Here is a 16,828-nt window from a genome sequence, read left to right as displayed (position 1 = left end):
CGTTCGAGATCCAACTCAATCGATCGGCATTTAGTTGATGGTTTTGCTATAATCAAGGCTGGAAGTGACGCCAAGGGACACTAGTGTGTACCATCATGTCAAAAAAACAACAGCTGATACAGAGAAGTTTTCTATTTCGGGGTTGTAATCATTTCGGGGTCTTTCAGCGTCTTTTTTCGGTTGCAATTATGCTGCCATTGACCTATTTGACTAGCGCGATGAACGGGAAGATTCGTGTCGATGGCCTTTGAACGAGATATTGAGGTCGGCAGACGCTTACTGTCTGTTCCCTCTACTATACGTTCGGCTCTAGGTCGGGTGTCTCAATGGTGATAGAGTCATTCTTCACAGCATCCGCCATAAGTTTCGAGAATCTTACCGATGCCTATTGCAAGTAGATCAAGGGCGCTCGTCTCATGGTTGAAGTCTACGAAACTCTCATCAACCTCCCTGTCTTGCATCTCTGGCATGGCTCAGCAAAGTACTTGGGCGTGCTGCGTATTACTCATGGAAACCTGCGGCGCAGTATGTCAGCTGCATCATGGTGCATACAATCCCTGACGAGTTGAGGCTCCAGTGAGACAGCTCCGCGATATATTGAAGGCAAGGCTTTGCAATTTCGTAGGTCCTTGTACCATTCATGCAATGCCAACCAGCCTGCGGTTGTCCTCACAGATTGCAGCAGCCTTATCATGCATTAATGTTGTAGCTACTATCTAGCTAAGTGGGGTTGAAATCGTTTAAGTCGCGTTACGGGCCCAAGCACATGTAGTAGGCGTTATGTGGTTGATTATAATATGACTCCAAAGGCGGGCCCTCTGCGATACTTGTATTTGTTGCCTTAGCTAATGCCTACTCCGAGCCTAGACTCAACAGCAAGTGTAGTCTATGCTACTACGCCGAAAGTCACAGAAAGCCTTCTGTCTAGCGCCGTATAGTCTGTACCAGCCTTAGCTTAATCTACTACAGATGGGGCAGTTCAAGCCAGGATGCCACTACTTAAGATGCAACCGCCATCTAGGCGTTCTTCTTCACCCTTCCGTACAGTATTATGCAGCAAGAGCCGCCTAGTATGCTGCCAAGCCTTATAGAAGTGTCAAAACAAACAAGGAATACTAGATAGCCATAGGACTTCTACTACCTTATATAAAGAAGTGTTATAAGTAGTGTCTAAACTACAAGCAGATAAACAGAGGCTGTACCACCTCAAAGGGGTCAAGAGATTAGCTCAAGAAGACAATAGCTTATCTAGTTTGGTACAGCGCCAAACAAGAATGGGTTGATAAGCTTGTCGTCGCAGAGGATTGAGAAAACCCTTTTCGGAACAGCAAGAGAGGTATGGGCGACACCTGTAAACGAGTCGAGAGAGCCAATGCCGAACAGGAGGCGTTGTATGCCGATGATCAGCCGTCAGAAGGCGTTTTGATTAAATCGTTAATTGAAGGATAACTATGCGAAACCGACCAGAGCTCTCGATGAGGTCAGACTTTTTTGTCATACCCTATTTTACATCTCTATGCCAAGCTGTTCCTTCTAGCAAGGGGACATCGCTTCAAAATTGCCGACGGGACTCACTGTCACAATACCGGAGCTTAATAGTACTATCATCAATTCTACAAGCACTACATTGACGGTGGTTATTGCAACCCCTAGCAAGCACCATGTGATGGTCGGTAAAGTTCAAATCCAAGTACCTGAAGCTACACTACTATTGTCCAAAGGTGGCATGGAGTTGTAAGCTAATGTCTCAATTCAGAGTTATTTAAACTCATTCCCATTTAAATGAAGGTTATCCTGTTCCTCCACCAAGAAACACCAATCGCAACAGCAACAACAGCAGCAGCAATAAAAAACACACGCGTTCCAAAAGGAAAACCTTTAGGAAATCACAACCTTTTTGATGTAGCTCAACATTTCATTCTCCTCCTTGTTAAATGAGTCAAAGAACGGCTCGACCCTCAACAAGTTCTCAACTTCTTCGTCATCGGCAGCTTCCTGTCTCGCGTAGTTTACAGGTCCGTCTTCAATCGAATGTGGAATGAACACCGACGCGATCGTCGTAATCGGTGTAATGTCTTCTCGGATGCCCAACCCAACCGGATCGCCATCGACGAACCACATGCCTAGGACAGGAAAATGCGAGGCATTATCATCGTCTATAAACTCAGGAAGCACAGCAAGCTCCTGCACAATATATCCTTCAGCGCCATAATCTCCAGTAGACGCATCCTGGATGATTTTGCCCTCCTTTCGTAGGACAACATCGGCACCCTCGCGAGAAAAGATTGGCTTTCGCGCGAAGCTCGTCATTGAAGTAGGCACCTCGTCGTCAAAGTACGTAGGGAGCAGCCACTTGTGCCTAGGGTCGTCTTTGAACATGTCCCAGAGGACAGCAAAGATCGCTTTGCTGCTCCAGAGAAGCTTGTACGGCGGCTCAATCCATATCGTTCCCCCAACGTAATGACCTTCGTCGCGCTTGCCGATGTTTTCCATATCCTCGAAGCATGCCTCGCCGAACTGCTGGTTGATCATGAACTCCCATGGATAGAGCTTGAAGATGACATCAATGTGATTGCCCTGTGCGTCGTAAAAGCGGCCGTCCTTTGACTTGGCAATTTCCTCCATCGTAAGCGTTTTAGTGGTCCACCCTGCTTGCTGACAAGTCTCCAGTAGGAACATGGTGTTCATGGCTTCCTCTCCTGTAGACTCGCCCTCGCCAACAGCAAAGTAAACTGTGGGCTTGTGGCCAAGCTTATTGTCGATAAGCGTCAGGTTACGCTTCCAGGCCTTGACGAGCCTCTCAGTAATGATATTGAACTGGTCGTTTCCGTGACCAGTTTGCTCCAACCAAAGCCACTGGATCAAGGCGGACTCAAGCAGCGATGTCGGCGTATCTGCATTAAATTCGTAGAACCTTGGCACACGCAGTCGCGGATCTGGGTGCTGAAGCCCCCCAAAGCAAACGTCGAAACGGCCGTAAATGCTGCCCCAAGCAGGCTCGCGGGACCATGACTCCTTGATCTGCTTGACTGTAAAGGCAGGCACAGCCATTTTCTTGATGATGCCCGGGTGTTCCACAAGAAAGTCTGCTGCTTCGCAGCACATTGCAAAGACGTTTCTAGAGGCTTCTTCAAGGACACCTATCTCCTCTTCAGTAAAAGAGTAGTAACGATCATCTGGCCAATATGGCTCCGACGCGCCAGGAGCCACAACATCGGCGAATACTAGACCCTGACTTTGCACCAGGCGGATGGCATTGGGCCTTTTCTCTACAGAAACACGACGCATCCTCGTTGATCTCGACTGGTTTAAAAAAAAAAAAAAAGAGAGAGAGAGGACAGTACCGTATGAATGTTCGAGCACCATACGTAGGTAGATTAGCTCAAGGGGGATGGGAAGACAGACACGGCGATAATAAGCAGTAGTCCATGAGGGCAGTCACACATACTTACTCACCAGCAGTGCCACTGTTAGCCAACCACAAAGCCTGCTCGAAGCTCGGATTAGGCGGGGATCGCCCCCATTCACACCAGCCAGAAACACTTAGTTCGAGTGTCTCGATCCTGCGGACACTTAATTTGAATTGAGACCGGCGGTAAATGTCCCCAGCAAAGTTCCCGCCTGCTGGAAAGAGGCACACTGTGATTCAACCGTATTTAGAGTAATGGTGCACGCCGGGAAACCCTGAAACCCGACTCTCGATACACACGCTCATCTCTCCCCTCTTCTGTCCATGCAGGCAAGACAACGGTCCGACTTGGCAGAACTCCCAAATTGGTCCGCTATAATATGCAAACGATCATGAGTGCGGATGGCTGTGTGCGTTGCCCGCACCCCAACTGTATTCGGCTGGTTTCATCTGGTCTTGGCAGCGGAAACAAGTGACATTTCCGCCAATAACCACCTTGGCTGCACTACGAGGATTGAGACTTGTGAAGCCGTGGCTTGCGTAATTGATCCTGTAGAAAGTATGATGGGTCAATTACAGGTATGCGTGTATTCGGGTGTGTGGATGTAACTGGGGAAATCCTTCCTCGCTAGTGGTGGCCTTGTCCCACCTTGGCTATGTCCCTCAGCATGGGCGGCCAAGTGCCATCACTTTTGACAGATACAGTAATGGAGAGCCGGCGATCCAGCGTAGGTTTTGAAAAAAGCTTCTTAAGTCCCTGGCGTTCTGCGTGGAAACCTTCCCGTTTTCACGTGGGCGGCCAAGTGCCATCACTTTTGACAGATACAGTAATGGAGAGCCGGCGATCCAGCATAGGTTAAGTTATGCAAAAACAAAAGCTTCTTAAGTCCCTAGCTGTTACAGTTAGTACTTAGTATTTTTTATTTATTTTTACTTTAGATATTAAATCATAAAGAAAGTGGCTTTTACTAGGTAAAGTTTGTTTCTCCAAGAGATTTAATGTAAAGGGCATATTCGATAATTAGGTGCAAACTCTACACCAGTAGAAAGTTTGTTGTGTTGTCTATGCGCCACTCTAACCAACAGGTAAATCTAATGAAGTGAAGTATGAACTTCCTTTATGAAATAGGCAAAGTGGAAGCGAAAACTAAACGTTTAGGGTTTTCAAGCTCAGCAGTAATTGAATCACGATTTCGACCAGCAGTCTGGAAATTATTAGAATCCAGAGTTCCTTGTCGTAAGACCGGTTCTACAAATAGTTGCCTTTGATGCTGCTATGTGTGCCTTCATTCCTTCATCATTCACTTGACACTTCAACAACTACCTTAGTAATCTGATTACAACAAACCTTTTTGAGTCTAACTCCTACAATCTCACACACCTCACTCTTCCCTTAGAAACTCTTGGCAGTGATTAACATGAAGCTTCAGAGCGTTGCACTGCCCAGTCTCCAGATCGCAGCTGCGGCCTTCTTTGCCGCCTCCGCCGAAGCCAAGGTGTACTGCGCCGACAACGCCGGCAAGATTGTCGCCCGAGCCAGCTGCGATGGCACTCAGCCAGCCAATACATTCTTCCTCGCCGAGCACGAGGGAGACGACCTCCAGGTCGGTGATATCATCGCTGAGGACAAGGTTGACTCCTCTGACCCCGTCGCCCGCGACCTCGAGGGCTATCCTGAATACGGGCAAGTCAGCGGGGGCTTTGGGCGTCGGTCCCCTCAGCGCAAGTGTAACACCTCTATTGGACACTGCGTCGTCAGCGGTGTTGGCAAAAGCGGTTCTCTTCCTAAGTTTGGTGACGATCCTAATGGCAAAGGGGGCGGTGGTAAGGGTGGGGGTAAGGGTGGGGGCGGGGGTAGGAGTGGTGGCGGGGGTAGGAGTGGTGGCGGGTAAAGTTCTAGTGTAGTCTTCTATTAGTCAATGAGAAGCTGTTTTTACTATCACCTATCCTATTGACGGCGAGAAGGTTGCTGTTGAATTAGAGGGTATAATGCATACGAAGGGTGCTTCAGAGGGCTTTGGAGATAGGACTTATTAGCTAGTACAGCCAGCTACTTAGTAGCCATAAAGGGCCTACTGTAGGCTTTGTCCAAGGCAGTAGGCTTTGTAGTAGCCTAAGGCGCTTAGGAAAGGGGCTACTAAAGGCCTAGTTAGGTAGTAAGGCTAGGCGCAAGAGTAATGCAATAGTTACATACATACATACAACGCACATAATGATTAACTAATTCCTACTACCCTAATTAATCTAACAACTATTGTCACTCTATTCTTTTCACCTCTATAAGAGCCAACATTACCTATCTGCTAGTCCAGCTCTGCTACTAATACCCCGGACCTCTTCCTCCTAACCAGATCATTCATCACGAATTTCTTCGGGATAAACACCACTGTCATTAGGGACATCGACCGGGACCAAAAAGTCTTTTGGACCTCAGCGTTGTCGGTGACGTTGGGTGTGCTGGGACTCGCATTTGTCTACGGCTACAAGTGGGATTTGGTTCCCGCATGGGTGTCCAAGGCCTTCAGATCTCCTAGCACAAGAGGTTCGTCTTACACACCTCAAGACGTGAAGGACACGTGGATGACGGCTTCGGACCCAAGAGGCTCCGGTTTGCCATTCCATCATGAGAGGGCAAGGATCGCTGGTTGGAAGGAAGGGGTATCGTTTCGTCCTCGGAGGAGGTCGGCGAGGGGCCGCGTTCCGAGGAAGAAAACCGACGATAGTCTATTTCGCCCGTAGCTACCGCTGGAAGGCTAGACTTGCAAGGGGATGTATGTAATATACAGTTATAAGTGGTTTCAATGCTTTCTCACAGTCTTATGCTTCCTCATGTCTGCAAACGCTTACTTGGCGTTAACATCACATTACGAAAGCAAAAACGAGGCGGGCGACATTAGTTTCCGCAGAACCTGGGTAGGGCAAGCATTGGTAGTGAGAACCGCACAAGGACGTTACTCAGAAACGCATCTATAATGTGGTATATCTCAAAAACTTCTTGGACGTGAGGTGCTTATTTCGCTGTGGGCGGCTTCACTGCGGCATCGCCCTCTTCCGACTGCTCTCTCTCCAGTCCGTCTGTGTCGAAGAGCGTTTCCTGGGCTGAGTTGCATGTCAGTACAAACTTGGGTCTTCCGTACCGAAGTGACAATAGTGACTTACCGCTCCAGAGCTCAGCATACAACCCGCCCTGGTCAATGAGATCTCTGTGGGTGCCCATCTCGGCAACGTTGCCCTCCTTGAGCACGATGATGAGGTCGGCGTCGAAAATGGTCCGCAGCCTGTGAGCGACGAAAACGCTGGTGCGTGCCTTTTCGCGCAGGATGCTGTTGATGTTGAGCATGAGGGCCTGTTCGGTGTGGGTGTCCAAAGCGCTCGTCGCCTCGTCGAAGAACAGCAGGGGAGGGTCCTTGAGCAGCAGCCTGCTCACGGCGAGACGTTGCTTCTCACCGCCAGAGATCATCATGCCTCGCTCTCCGACCTTGGTCTGGTAGCCGTCGGGGAATCGCTCGATGATCTCATGAATGCGTGCGCGCTGGGCGGCGGCAATAACCCGCTCTTTGGGCGCTGACATGTCACCGTATTGGATGTTGTGCTCGATGGTGTCGTTGAAAAGGGGAGTGTCTTGAGGAACAACTCCAATGGACCGGCGGAGCGAGTCGACCTGGACCTGGCGGATGTCCTGGTCGTCGATGAAGATGCGGCCGGACTGGGCGTCATAGGAACGGAAGAGCAGGCGGAGAAGGGTGGACTTGCCGCAGCCACTGGGACCGACGACAGCAACCTTCTTGCCGGCCGGGATGGTGAGCGTGAGGTTGCGCAGGATGGGGCGATCGGGATGGTAGCTGAACGTGACATTCTCGAATCTGATCTCGCCGCCCTTGGACAGGGCCAGAGGTTTCGCGTCAGGCGCATCCTTGATGGAGACATTGACCTTTTGCAGGCTGAACAAGGTCTCCATGTCAAGCAACGACTGACGGAGCTCGCGGTAAACGGAGCCAAGGAAGTTGAGCGGAACCGAAAGCTGGAACACCAGCTGGTTGACCATGACGAGGTCGCCAACGCTGAGCGTGCCGTGGGCAACGCCGTCGGCGGCCAGATACATCATGGCAGTCAAGGCGGATGAGAAGATGATGTTCTGACCGCTGTTGAGCAGGGCCAGAGACGTGGCGACTTTGATGGAGCTCTTCTCGTAGGCTTGCAAGGCCTTGTCGTACCTGGCGACCTCGAATTTCTCGTTGTTGAAGTACTTGACGGCCTCGTAGTTGATGAGGGAGTCCACGGCGAGGGTCGAGGCCTTGTTGTCGGCGGCGTTGGCCTGTCTCCTGAACTTTGTCCTCCAGGCTGTCGTCCAGATGGTGAAGGCCGTGTAGCCGACCATGGTCAGGATGGTGATGGCGGCGAACTTTGCGCCGTACTGCCAGGTCAAGATGCTGCAGACCATGGAGATTTCCAGGGCCGTCGGCAGGATGTGGATGACCATGCTCGTCAGCAGGAAGCTGATTCCCTTGGTTCCGCGATCAATCGCCCTCGTCAGACCTCCCGTCTGTTTGGACAGGTGGAAGCTGAGGTCCAGCCGCAGCAGATGGTCAAAGACGTTGCAGGCGACTCTGCGGATGGCCTTCTGGGCGACCGAGGCGAAGACGGCGTTGCGAAGCTCCTGGAAGATTGTGGCACCGATCCTCGTGGCGCCGTATGCCAGAACCATGCTTCCGGCTATCGTTGCCGCCGTGCCGCCGGTCGCGCCGATGTCGATGTTCATGGAATCGACAATGCTCTTGAAGTAGAAGGGCACCTGGACATTGAGGACTTTTGCACCGACGAGCAACGAGACGGCCAACCCGACGCGGAACTTGGTGCCTATGCTGTCCTTGGGCCACAGGTACCGCGACATCTCCTTCATGATTGCCCAGTCGGCCTTGCGCTGCTCCTGCGCGTTCTTCTCGGGGATGGCCATAGGATCGACCGGTTTCTTGGCCTTTGCTGCGGGCTCTACCTTGAACGGCTTCCCCGATGTCTTGTCGGCGACTCCATCACTAGACGTCGTCGTCGTCGTCGTCGTCGTCGTCGTTGTCGCGGCGGGGTTCTTTGGTTGCTCGCGTCTCGAGGGCGCGCTCGTCTGGAAGATGCGGATCGGGGCTCGCGGGCTCTGGGGGAGCCACGGCCGGCGGCAGAGCTGTATGTGTGTAATGCCCCGGGGGCAGGCCAAGGGAGCCTTGGTAACGGCTCGGATTATCATCGTTGTCGTGCCCTGCGCCGCAGCTCGATCATCTTCTTTGTGGATTCTGCGCGGGGTTCTCGGTCAACGACGGCGGGGACATTCAAGCCGAGAGCTCTCTCTCGATGGAGACGAGGTAGGTAGGTAGCTTACCACAGGTAAATGAATTGAGACGACGAATAATTGACCAGGATTGGCCACGAGCAGGAAAGAAAGAGAAGGGAAAAGGGGGAAGGGGGGGAACAGAGGGTAGGTGGGATTGGTTGCGGCGGCGGTGATGATGCACAACGGGGCGGGAAAGTCGCAAGCGTGCGGGCTCGGCTTAGTCGAGCTCCTCGGCCGGAATGATGCAATCGCCGGGGGCCTTAGGCACGATCGGGCCGACACCTTGAGGGCCTCCGTCCGATTGGTTCTCACACCGAAAGACCGGGAACCGGTCCTTACATAAGGGGCATTCTCACCGAAACTCACCGAATTCACCGAGACTGTCACCAAGACAGTCACCGACGCTACTGAGTGCGTATCGGACTGGGCTCTGTTGCAAACACGCATGTTTCCTGTCTTGCTATGCCTGAGATGTAGCATATAAGATTCATCTACGATTTACTCCAGCCTTGTGGGATTTCAAGATTGAAACGATGCATCGACCTGGCGTTACTGTGTCCCACTGTCATACTTGCATACTTTTCTCTAAGAGAACATGTACGAGAGAAAGGCAACGGGTATTGTTGCCGCTGCTGGGAGTGCCTCGTGTTATAAATGTAGAGCTCTCAAAAGGCCTGCTGTTTATGTATCATCATAACTACCAGATGATCTGATTGCGTCCTTCCAAGCAAATGATTTAATTGATTAAGACATACCTGGAGAGTGATGCACATCCACAATCAAACACTCACACGCCCACGTGCTCAGCCCACAGACACCAGGATCGCCTCCGGGATGCATTGTAAAGTTACCCCTTTTCCAGAACATTTCGCCACGGCCCAGGCCACAAGCTCTCTCAAGTTGAATAAACGGCTTCTACGGCTTGCAAGAGATAAAGGTGATTCAGGACCCCATTTATGGGGGCAGCCACGCGTCGTTCACACGTAGCCGGGAAATCCGATATGGGTCCCGGGTTTTCCGGGCTAGACAGAAAAGAACCGCCACGTCCAATACACAACGGATAGCCGGAAGGCCCACGTTAAAGACTCTCGAGATACCTTTCAAATCGTGGCTCAGAGGTGGGTCTTTTTTTTTTTAGGCCTTGATTAATTGCACTTGCCCTTTCGTATCACTCTCGAGAAGTCGTCTCCCCTCCACCGCCCGCTGACAGGAACTTGCAATGGAAGCACTCGGTTTAGTGCCATGACGCCTGGCTGCTCAAGGAATCTCCTGAAAATTTCAAGAGTTTCGTTCAATGAATACTATCTGACCGTTTTGAAAACGACTATCCCCGACGTTTATAACCCTTGTGGTAATCGAAAGAAAGGCCGACGGGAAAATGCCCGAGTGGAACAAGGCCTTTGATCGTACCGGCCTTGCGGGAACATCCCCCACATGCCGGCAGTCTGTAGATGGAAGTTCGCCGACAGAATGGGGCTCGACGTGGATCATCATCGCGACGAACTACAAAGGTCAACTCGGGACTCGGCGATATCGACCCATCGGCCGCGCAACGACAAAGGCGGAGCATAAAACCGCTCTCTCCTGAGAAACGTGGGAAACACACCGTTATAAGATGGGACGTTTCGCCAAGATGTAGTAGACAGGCTTCAGACGAACACTCGGTCAGTTAGTTCACTCTTTTCTTCCTATCCCCACATACGACATTCGTTTGCCCCCCATGAGAGTTTCAACTTCTGCCGGCGCCCTCGCCGCGCTGTCTTTCGTTTCTTCAACCTCTGCTGCTTCGAACTCTTCCTCTTCCTCAACCAACGCTATTCTCTCTGATGGGTACGGTATGTAGTAGTACCAATGCCCCTTGTCGCCTACACGGGCTTCTTTAGTTGGCGTCCTTCGCCCCCGACAAGAGAACATAGCAGCATTAAACAACATCAAGGAATCGGTTTACGTGCTTCGACTAACTCCTTTCCGCAGTCTCTCTCGGCCGCTACGATGCCGCCTACCAAAAGGCCAAGTCCTTCGTCGCAACCCTCGACAACGCCCAGAAGGTGTCCATCATCACCGGGCAGAGCGTCACCGGCAACGCCACCTGGACGGCTCTGAACAACAAGGATGGCGTGTCCGGCATCAACTACCAGTTCTACGTCTCCGGCTTCACCATGGCCAATGCCCTGACCATGAGCTGGAACCGCGAGCTCATCGAGCAGCAGTTCAAGGCCGTCGGTGACGAGTTCTACGGCATGGGCTACAACCTCATCAACGGACCCGAGGCCGGTCCCCTCGGCCGGACCCCGTACGGTGGACGAACTCCCGAGACTTTCGGCGCCGACCCCTACCTCACGGGCATCGCCATGGGTAAGGCCATCTCCGGTATGAACTCTGCCGGCGTCATCGCCGGTGGCCGCCACTTCCTCCTCAACGAGCAGGAGACGAACCGGTCCTCGGGCATTTCCGCGACCACGTCCAACGTCTACTCCTCCAACGCCGACGACAAGACGATCCACGAGCTGTACTCCTGGCCCTTCGCCGACGGCGTCCAGGCCGGCATGATGGCTGTCATGTGCGGCATGACCCGCGTCAACGGGACCCTCTCGTGCGAGAACAACAACCTCGTCAGCGCCCTCCTCAAGAAGGAGATGGGCTTCCTGGGCCTCGTTCTTCCCCGACGTCAACTCCCAGACCACGTCCTACGGCTCCGCCAACGCCGGCCTCGACTACGGCTCCAGCAACTACTGGACAGAGGACATCCTCAACGCCGGCATCAGCAACGGCAGCTTCACCCAGGAGCGCCTTGACGACATGGCCGTCCGCAACGTCATCGGCTACTACCACGTCGGCCTCGACGACGGCAAGCAGCCCTCCAAGGCCGCCACCACCGAGTACCGCGACGTCCGCGGCAACCATTCTAAGCTCATCCGCCAGGTCGCCGGCGAGTCCATCGTCCTGCTCAAGAACTCCAACGTTTCCGGTCTTGGGCTCCCCCTGCAGAGGCCTCGAACCATCTCTCTCTTCGGCGCTCACGCCGGCCCCGCCCTTGCCGGTCCCAATCAGCCCTTCAGTGTTCAGGGAACCGACAGCGACGTCTACCAAGGTCATCTTGCCAGCGGAACCGGTTCCGGCCAGCTCTCTCTGCCCTACCTGGTCACCCCTTTCCAGGCCATCACGTCCCGCGCCATCGAGGACAACAGCATGATCTGGTGGCTCTTGAACAACACCTACACCTCTTCATCGTCTGGCGGCGGCGGCATGTCCGGTGGCGGCGGAGGCGGCAGCCCTCCCGATGGTATGTCCGGAAACAGCACTGGAGGCGGTATGGGTGGTAGCGTTGGTGGTAACAGCACCGGTGGCGGAATGACCGGCGGCGGTGGTGGTGGTGGTGGCGGCGGCGGTCTCGGAAACCTGGGACAGGGCACTGCCATGACCCCTTCGTTCACCAACTACGCCGAGAACTCGCAAGTCTGCATCGCTTTCATCAACTCCTACTCCGGCGAGGGCGCCGACCGCAGCTTGCTGTACGACGACGAGCAGGACGCCATGGTCACCTCCGTCGCCTCGAACTGCAACAACACCGTCGTCGTCGTCAACACAGCCGGCCCCCGTGTCCTCGACGCCTGGATCGAGAACGAGAACATCACCGCCGTGCTGTACTCCGGCCTCCTCGGCCAGGAGAGCGGCAACGCCATCGCCGACGTCCTGTACGGCGACGTCAACCCCAGCGGCAAGCTCTCCCACACCATTGCCAAGAGCGCCGACGACTACCCCGTCTCCATCTGCTACACCGAGCAGTGCGACTTCACCGAGGGCGTCTTCATCGACTACCGCTACTTCGACGCCAAGAACAGGACCGTTCGCTACCCCTTCGGCCATGGCCTCAGCTACACCTCCTTCTCCTACGGCAAGGTCGACGCCAAGGTCACCAACCAGACAGCGGCCGACTCCAAGTACCCCGGCGGTGCTCTGGTCCCCGGCGGCCAGGAAGACTTGTGGGAGGAGATCATTAGCGTCAAGGCCAACGTTAGGAACGACGGCGGCGTCCAGGGCGCCGAGGTCGCCCAGCTCTACGTCAGCTTCCCTGCCGAGGCCGCCCAACCCCCTCGCGTCCTTCGCGGGTTCGAGAAGATCGACCTGAAGCCCGGTGCCGCCGGCGACGTCACTTTCAGCCTCCGCAGACGCGATGTCAGCTACTGGGACACGGCCGCGCAGAAGTGGGCTGTTGCCAGAGGAAAGTACACCTTCTCCGTTGGTGCCAGCTCGCGTGATATCCGCGCTGTCGCAGACATTACCATCTGAGGGATGAAGAAGTTTCTTTGTATATACTTGCTTCCCAGGAATTACAGTGGTCCCAATTTCGACTCGGCCAGTTATGTTATAGACTAGAATAGACATTAGATCCTCTTCGGTTTATCTTGGTTCGTTTGCACTTTGTTGTCAACCAGCATCAAATAAACATGACTCTTTCATTCAAGTAAACAACTCACTAATTAGTGGATGCGAATCCAATTTACACATGTGACGCTACATGTTCTACACACTAAACTCCTACAACAAATCTAATCCTCGGAATGGATCCGGGCGTGGATATTTGACCTTGTACTTGTTCCTTCGCTGCAACCGGGCCCATCTCCCGTATGGGATAAATTTAAACTTGGAGAATGTATCTTACGTGCTTGCGAACAGGTCACTCCAAAATCAGTCTCATCAGTAGCTGCGCGGTTTGCATCGCTTCCCAAAATCATACTGGTATCATTCCAGAATTAACCAAGAACCAAGTTGAGGCCAAGAACACAAGTTTGAGACCCCACAGAGCCTTCAAGGCAGGCCATTCAGAGTCGACGTGCAAGTATGTATACTTTGAGGGGTAAGCAGTTCGGCGGGAGATGATCAACAAAAGATGACCAGCTTTGCATTGAACGAACTGTTGATTTCTATGTGGAAGCAGCAAGAACCATCATATGAGGCAAGCCGTGTTATGCAACAAGACGTTCTGCTTCCCGTCCCTGAGGAACAGTACCCTTTTTTGGCATCATTCCATTTACTACCACCTTTTCGTGATGGTGCTGTTTCCAGGCTTCGGCAAGATGGTAAACTCCGTCGTCAACCCCTTCCAACTGTTTGCGTTCTCGGGGTTGGCAAACGGCACCAGGACGGCGAATCTCATACTAGATGACCAAGAGAGTCAGCTCATGTCTCGTATACGAAAGAAGAAGAAGAAGAAGAGTGTCTCGCAACGGCCTCTCTCGAGAGAGTAAACTCACGTGTACTTGCCCGGCCCAACCAGGGTCCCGTCCGCCAACCGGCCAAACCACCAATAACTGGTCGTGAACCCGCCCGTCGTCAAGGCGTTTCTCGCGACATCAGTCACGGGCAGCGTGAAGAGGTCGCTGGCGTTGTGGCGCGCCGGGTTGAAGGTCGAGGAGCTGCCGGCGCCGGACCAGGACGTGGCCGAGCCGATGTAGCCGCGGCGGCCGGGAACGGGGGGGTATTCCCAGTCTCGCTTCTCGTCGAAGCCGGACTCGTAGATCTAGAGTCGTGAGTGAGCTGACATGTTCCATACGGTTGAAAGGGGGCGTCAGAAGACACGGAACGTACATCCCAGCGGACCTCTCTCGATCCCCACTTGATCTTCATAAAGATCTTGGGGAAGTCCTGCGCGGCGGTGCTGAGGTCGAACGTGAAGCTATTCCCCAAGATTGATTAGCAAATCACATTCATCATCTCAATTGTTGATGATGAGAAAGGTAAACCCACGTCGTCTTGTTGCTGTAAGCGGTCGACGACCTCAGCCACGGATACGTCCCGTGGAACGGGTTCTGCATCTGCTGCTTCAGATCGAACGCCAGTCCTTGGAACGGCACGCCGACGACCTCGCCGTTGCTGCCTTTGACGAGAACACGACCGCCGTAGGCCGGAAGAGCGGTCTGGTTGACGCCCTGGGGAATCTCGAACACGAATCTGCCAACCGTCAGCAACTCACTCCCCTCCCCCGAATCTCCACCCATGTTGTTGAAAGCGTCATCGGACTCACTTGGCCTTCCTCTCCTCCCCGGGCCCCAGCTCGAACCCTCCCGGCAACCCAACGCTGACCGAGATGTTGGACGGCACGACCTCGGGACGATATCTGATCCTCGGCGTCTCCCCCGGATCCCGCGCGTCGTACGCCCTGAGCATCTCCACCCCGGCCCAGCTCTCGACCTCGAAGCTGTACCTCACCCTGTCCTTGCCCGTGTTCCTCACCGCGATTCCCTGGTCTGCCCGGAAGTGCAGCGTGTCGTTCAGCCCGAACCGCCGGAGCTCCAGGCTGGTGGCGTACCCGACGACCTTTTTCGCGTCGACGAGGCCTCCGCCGACTTGCTGCGACGGCGCCCGGAACGCCGGGTCCGCCTCGCCGCTGTATAGCAGCCACGGCAGCGACGCGCCGGAAGAGATGACGCGCATGCTGAGGTCCTTGGCGAAGTCTTTTCCGTGGGCGGCCCTCCCGCCGTGCTTGGAGATGTACAGCGCCGCCACTCCGGCAATGTACGGCGTCGCCATGCTGGTGCCGCTCAGCAGGACGAACTGGTTGTCGTCGCCCCCCGGCCAGGTGCTGAACACGTCCGTCCCGGGTGCCGTGATGTCGGGCTTCACCGACAGGTCGTAGAGGCCACCCCAGCTCGTGAAGTACGACGGCCGAAGCACGTCATCCCCTGCCGCCGCCGTCCCGTTGCCGCCGCCGCCGCCGCCGCCGCCGCCGCCCCTCTTGACCTCGGCACTCGCAACGCTGAGGACGTTCTCGCCGGAGCTGCCGGTGCCGCCGTAGTACGGCCCGCCGTTACCCGAGTTCCCGGCGCCGATGGTGACGACGACGCCCTGCGCAGCGATGCGGCTCGCCACGACGGCCCAGGCGTTGTTGGCGAACCCGCCGCGGGCGCCGATGCTGGCCGTGATGATGTCCATGCCGTCGTCGTAGGCCCGCAGGAACGCGTCTATGATTGTCGCCTGGTCCGTCCCGTCGCCCGGCCCAAAGACCTTGTACGCGTACAGGCTCGCCTTGGGCGCCACGCCCGTCCACCCGGTCGAGGACTCCCCGGCCAGGATGCCCGCGACGTGCGTGCCGTGACCTTGCTCGTCTGCGGGGTCGGCGTCTGGCTTCTTGGCCGTCCCGGCTTGCCATCCGTCGCCGACAAAGTCCCAGCCGCCGACGACTTTGAATCCCGGACCGAAGCCGCCGCCTAGGGCGGCGTGCTTGTACCACACGCCCGAGTCGACGATGCCGACCTTGACGCCCTCGCCGAGGATGCCTTCCTTGTGGATCTCGTCGACGCCGGTAGCCCAGTGCACGGCATGCGCGCCGGCAGCGTCGGCGTCGACGTCGACCTGTCGCTTGACGGGGGCAATCAGCCTGGCCTTGCTGTTCGGCCAGACGCCGACGACGTCGGGGAGGACGCGGAGGGTGTCGAGGTTGTGGTTGTCCGTCTCGAGGCTCGCGCCGGAAAAAACGGCGGACTCGAACGTTTTGAGGACGGTGATGCCCTCTTCGGATGAGAGCTCGTCGCGTTTGACCTTTGCGTGAACGCCCTGGATGCAGCGGTTGGACAGAGTCGACCATCACAGAGGGGGGGGGGAGACGACTTACGCTGGCGAACTCGATGATGAAGCGTTTGGCCTCGACCTCAACCTCAACCTCCTCAGTCGGTTGATCGACGTTCTCTTGCGCGGCGCCGAGGGCGACGAGGGCCAGGGCGGGCAATAGATGAGAGAAACGCATCGTGGCTCTTACTCTCACTCTCGCTCTATCAGTCTCAGTCTCAGTCTCACACTTTGTCTCTCGGGCTCAACTGACAAGAATGAATGCCATGGTGCCTTTCACAGAGCGCGTGGCGTGAATCACTAGTCTTATAACAACCAGGGCACATCAATCCTCGTCTTCAAGGCGCAAGTCGTCGTCCCCCCCGGCGTCGCAATCTATTGCCCCGCAGCGTCGTGCGGACAAGGGGTCCCAACCTGCTCGCCCTTGCAGACGATCCAACCCCGGAGAGGGAGGTCAAAAAGGGTTCTGGGTCCGGTCCGCCTTTTTTTCGGGGGGGGGGGGGGGGATGAGCCAAGGCCGAACGAGCTATGGC

The 16,828-nt window shown here is 54.9% G+C and overlaps 5 protein-coding genes across 5 annotated transcripts; 2 read left to right on the top strand and 3 right to left on the bottom strand.

Annotated features, from left to right (window-relative positions):
• Positions 1-1,878: 1,878 nt before the first annotated feature.
• On the bottom strand, positions 1,879-3,288 carry CDEST_03956 (Putative glutathionylspermidine synthase, pre-ATP-grasp-like domain-containing protein; the record flags this gene model as incomplete). Its single annotated transcript, XM_062920115.1, has 1 exon — positions 1,879-3,288. The coding sequence occupies one exon, from the start codon at positions 3,286-3,288 to the stop codon at positions 1,879-1,881; it is 1,410 nt and encodes a 469-aa protein (XP_062776166.1).
• Positions 3,289-4,827: 1,539 nt separating this feature from the next.
• Positions 4,828-5,301, top strand: CDEST_03955 (uncharacterized protein; the record flags this gene model as incomplete). The annotated part of the gene is made up of 1 exon (XM_062920114.1): positions 4,828-5,301. The coding sequence occupies one exon, from the start codon at positions 4,828-4,830 to the stop codon at positions 5,299-5,301; it is 474 nt and encodes a 157-aa protein (XP_062776165.1).
• Positions 5,302-5,670: 369 nt separating this feature from the next.
• Positions 5,671-8,918, bottom strand: CDEST_03954 (Putative Type 1 protein exporter). The gene is made up of 3 exons (XM_062920113.1): positions 8,778-8,918; positions 6,569-8,691; positions 5,671-6,508 (listed from the first exon to the last, which is right to left on the bottom strand). The coding sequence occupies exons 2-3, from the start codon at positions 8,643-8,645 to the stop codon at positions 6,420-6,422; spliced, it is 2,166 nt and encodes a 721-aa protein (XP_062776164.1). The 5' UTR covers positions 8,646-8,691; positions 8,778-8,918; the 3' UTR covers positions 5,671-6,419.
• A 1,531-nt stretch (positions 8,919-10,449) lies between these two features.
• On the top strand, positions 10,450-13,019 carry CDEST_03953 (Putative glycoside hydrolase, family 3, glycoside hydrolase family 3 domain, immunoglobulin; the record flags this gene model as incomplete). The annotated part of the gene is made up of 3 exons (XM_062920112.1): positions 10,450-10,564; positions 10,704-11,383; positions 11,409-13,019. 3 exons carry the CDS (start codon positions 10,450-10,452, stop codon positions 13,017-13,019), a joined length of 2,406 nt encoding a protein of 801 aa, XP_062776163.1.
• Positions 13,020-13,507: 488 nt separating this feature from the next.
• Positions 13,508-16,580, bottom strand: CDEST_03952 (Putative peptidase S8/S53 domain, peptidase S8, subtilisin, His-active). The gene is made up of 6 exons (XM_062920111.1): positions 16,342-16,580; positions 14,755-16,283; positions 14,478-14,681; positions 14,319-14,406; positions 13,985-14,250; positions 13,508-13,888 (listed from the first exon to the last, which is right to left on the bottom strand). Exons 1-6 carry the CDS (start codon positions 16,471-16,473, stop codon positions 13,765-13,767), a joined length of 2,343 nt encoding a protein of 780 aa, XP_062776162.1. The 5' UTR covers positions 16,474-16,580; the 3' UTR covers positions 13,508-13,764.
• Positions 16,581-16,828: the final 248 nt, after the last annotated feature.

The sequence above is a fragment of the Colletotrichum destructivum genome, chromosome 2 (genome assembly GCF_034447905.1).
Source record: "Colletotrichum destructivum chromosome 2, complete sequence".
In the NCBI taxonomy this organism is placed as follows: Eukaryota; Fungi; Ascomycota; class Sordariomycetes; order Glomerellales; family Glomerellaceae; genus Colletotrichum; species Colletotrichum destructivum.
Note: the sequence above shows the minus strand (reverse complement) of the source record. Positions and strands in the feature narration are given on the sequence as shown.

Bases quoted from the DNA above. Each gene is read 5' to 3' on its own strand.
- CDEST_03954 (XM_062920113.1), bottom strand. From the start codon at position 8,645: ATGATAATCCGAGCCGTTACCAAGGCTCCCTTGGCCTGCCCCCGGGGC. The intron at 6,509-6,568 runs GTAAGTCACTAT...CATGCAACTCAG, and splicing joins GTATGCTGAGCTCTGGAGCG to CCCAGGAAACGCTCTTCGAC.
- CDEST_03952 (XM_062920111.1), bottom strand. From the start codon at position 16,473: ATGCGTTTCTCTCATCTATTGCCCGCCCTGGCCCTCGTCGCCCTCGGC. The intron at 14,251-14,318 runs GTACGTTCCGTG...TCACGACTCTAG, and splicing joins CGAGAGAGGTCCGCTGGGAT to ATCTACGAGTCCGGCTTCGA. The intron at 13,889-13,984 runs GTGAGTTTACTC...TTGGTCATCTAG, and splicing joins GTTGGGCCGGGCAAGTACAC to TATGAGATTCGCCGTCCTGG.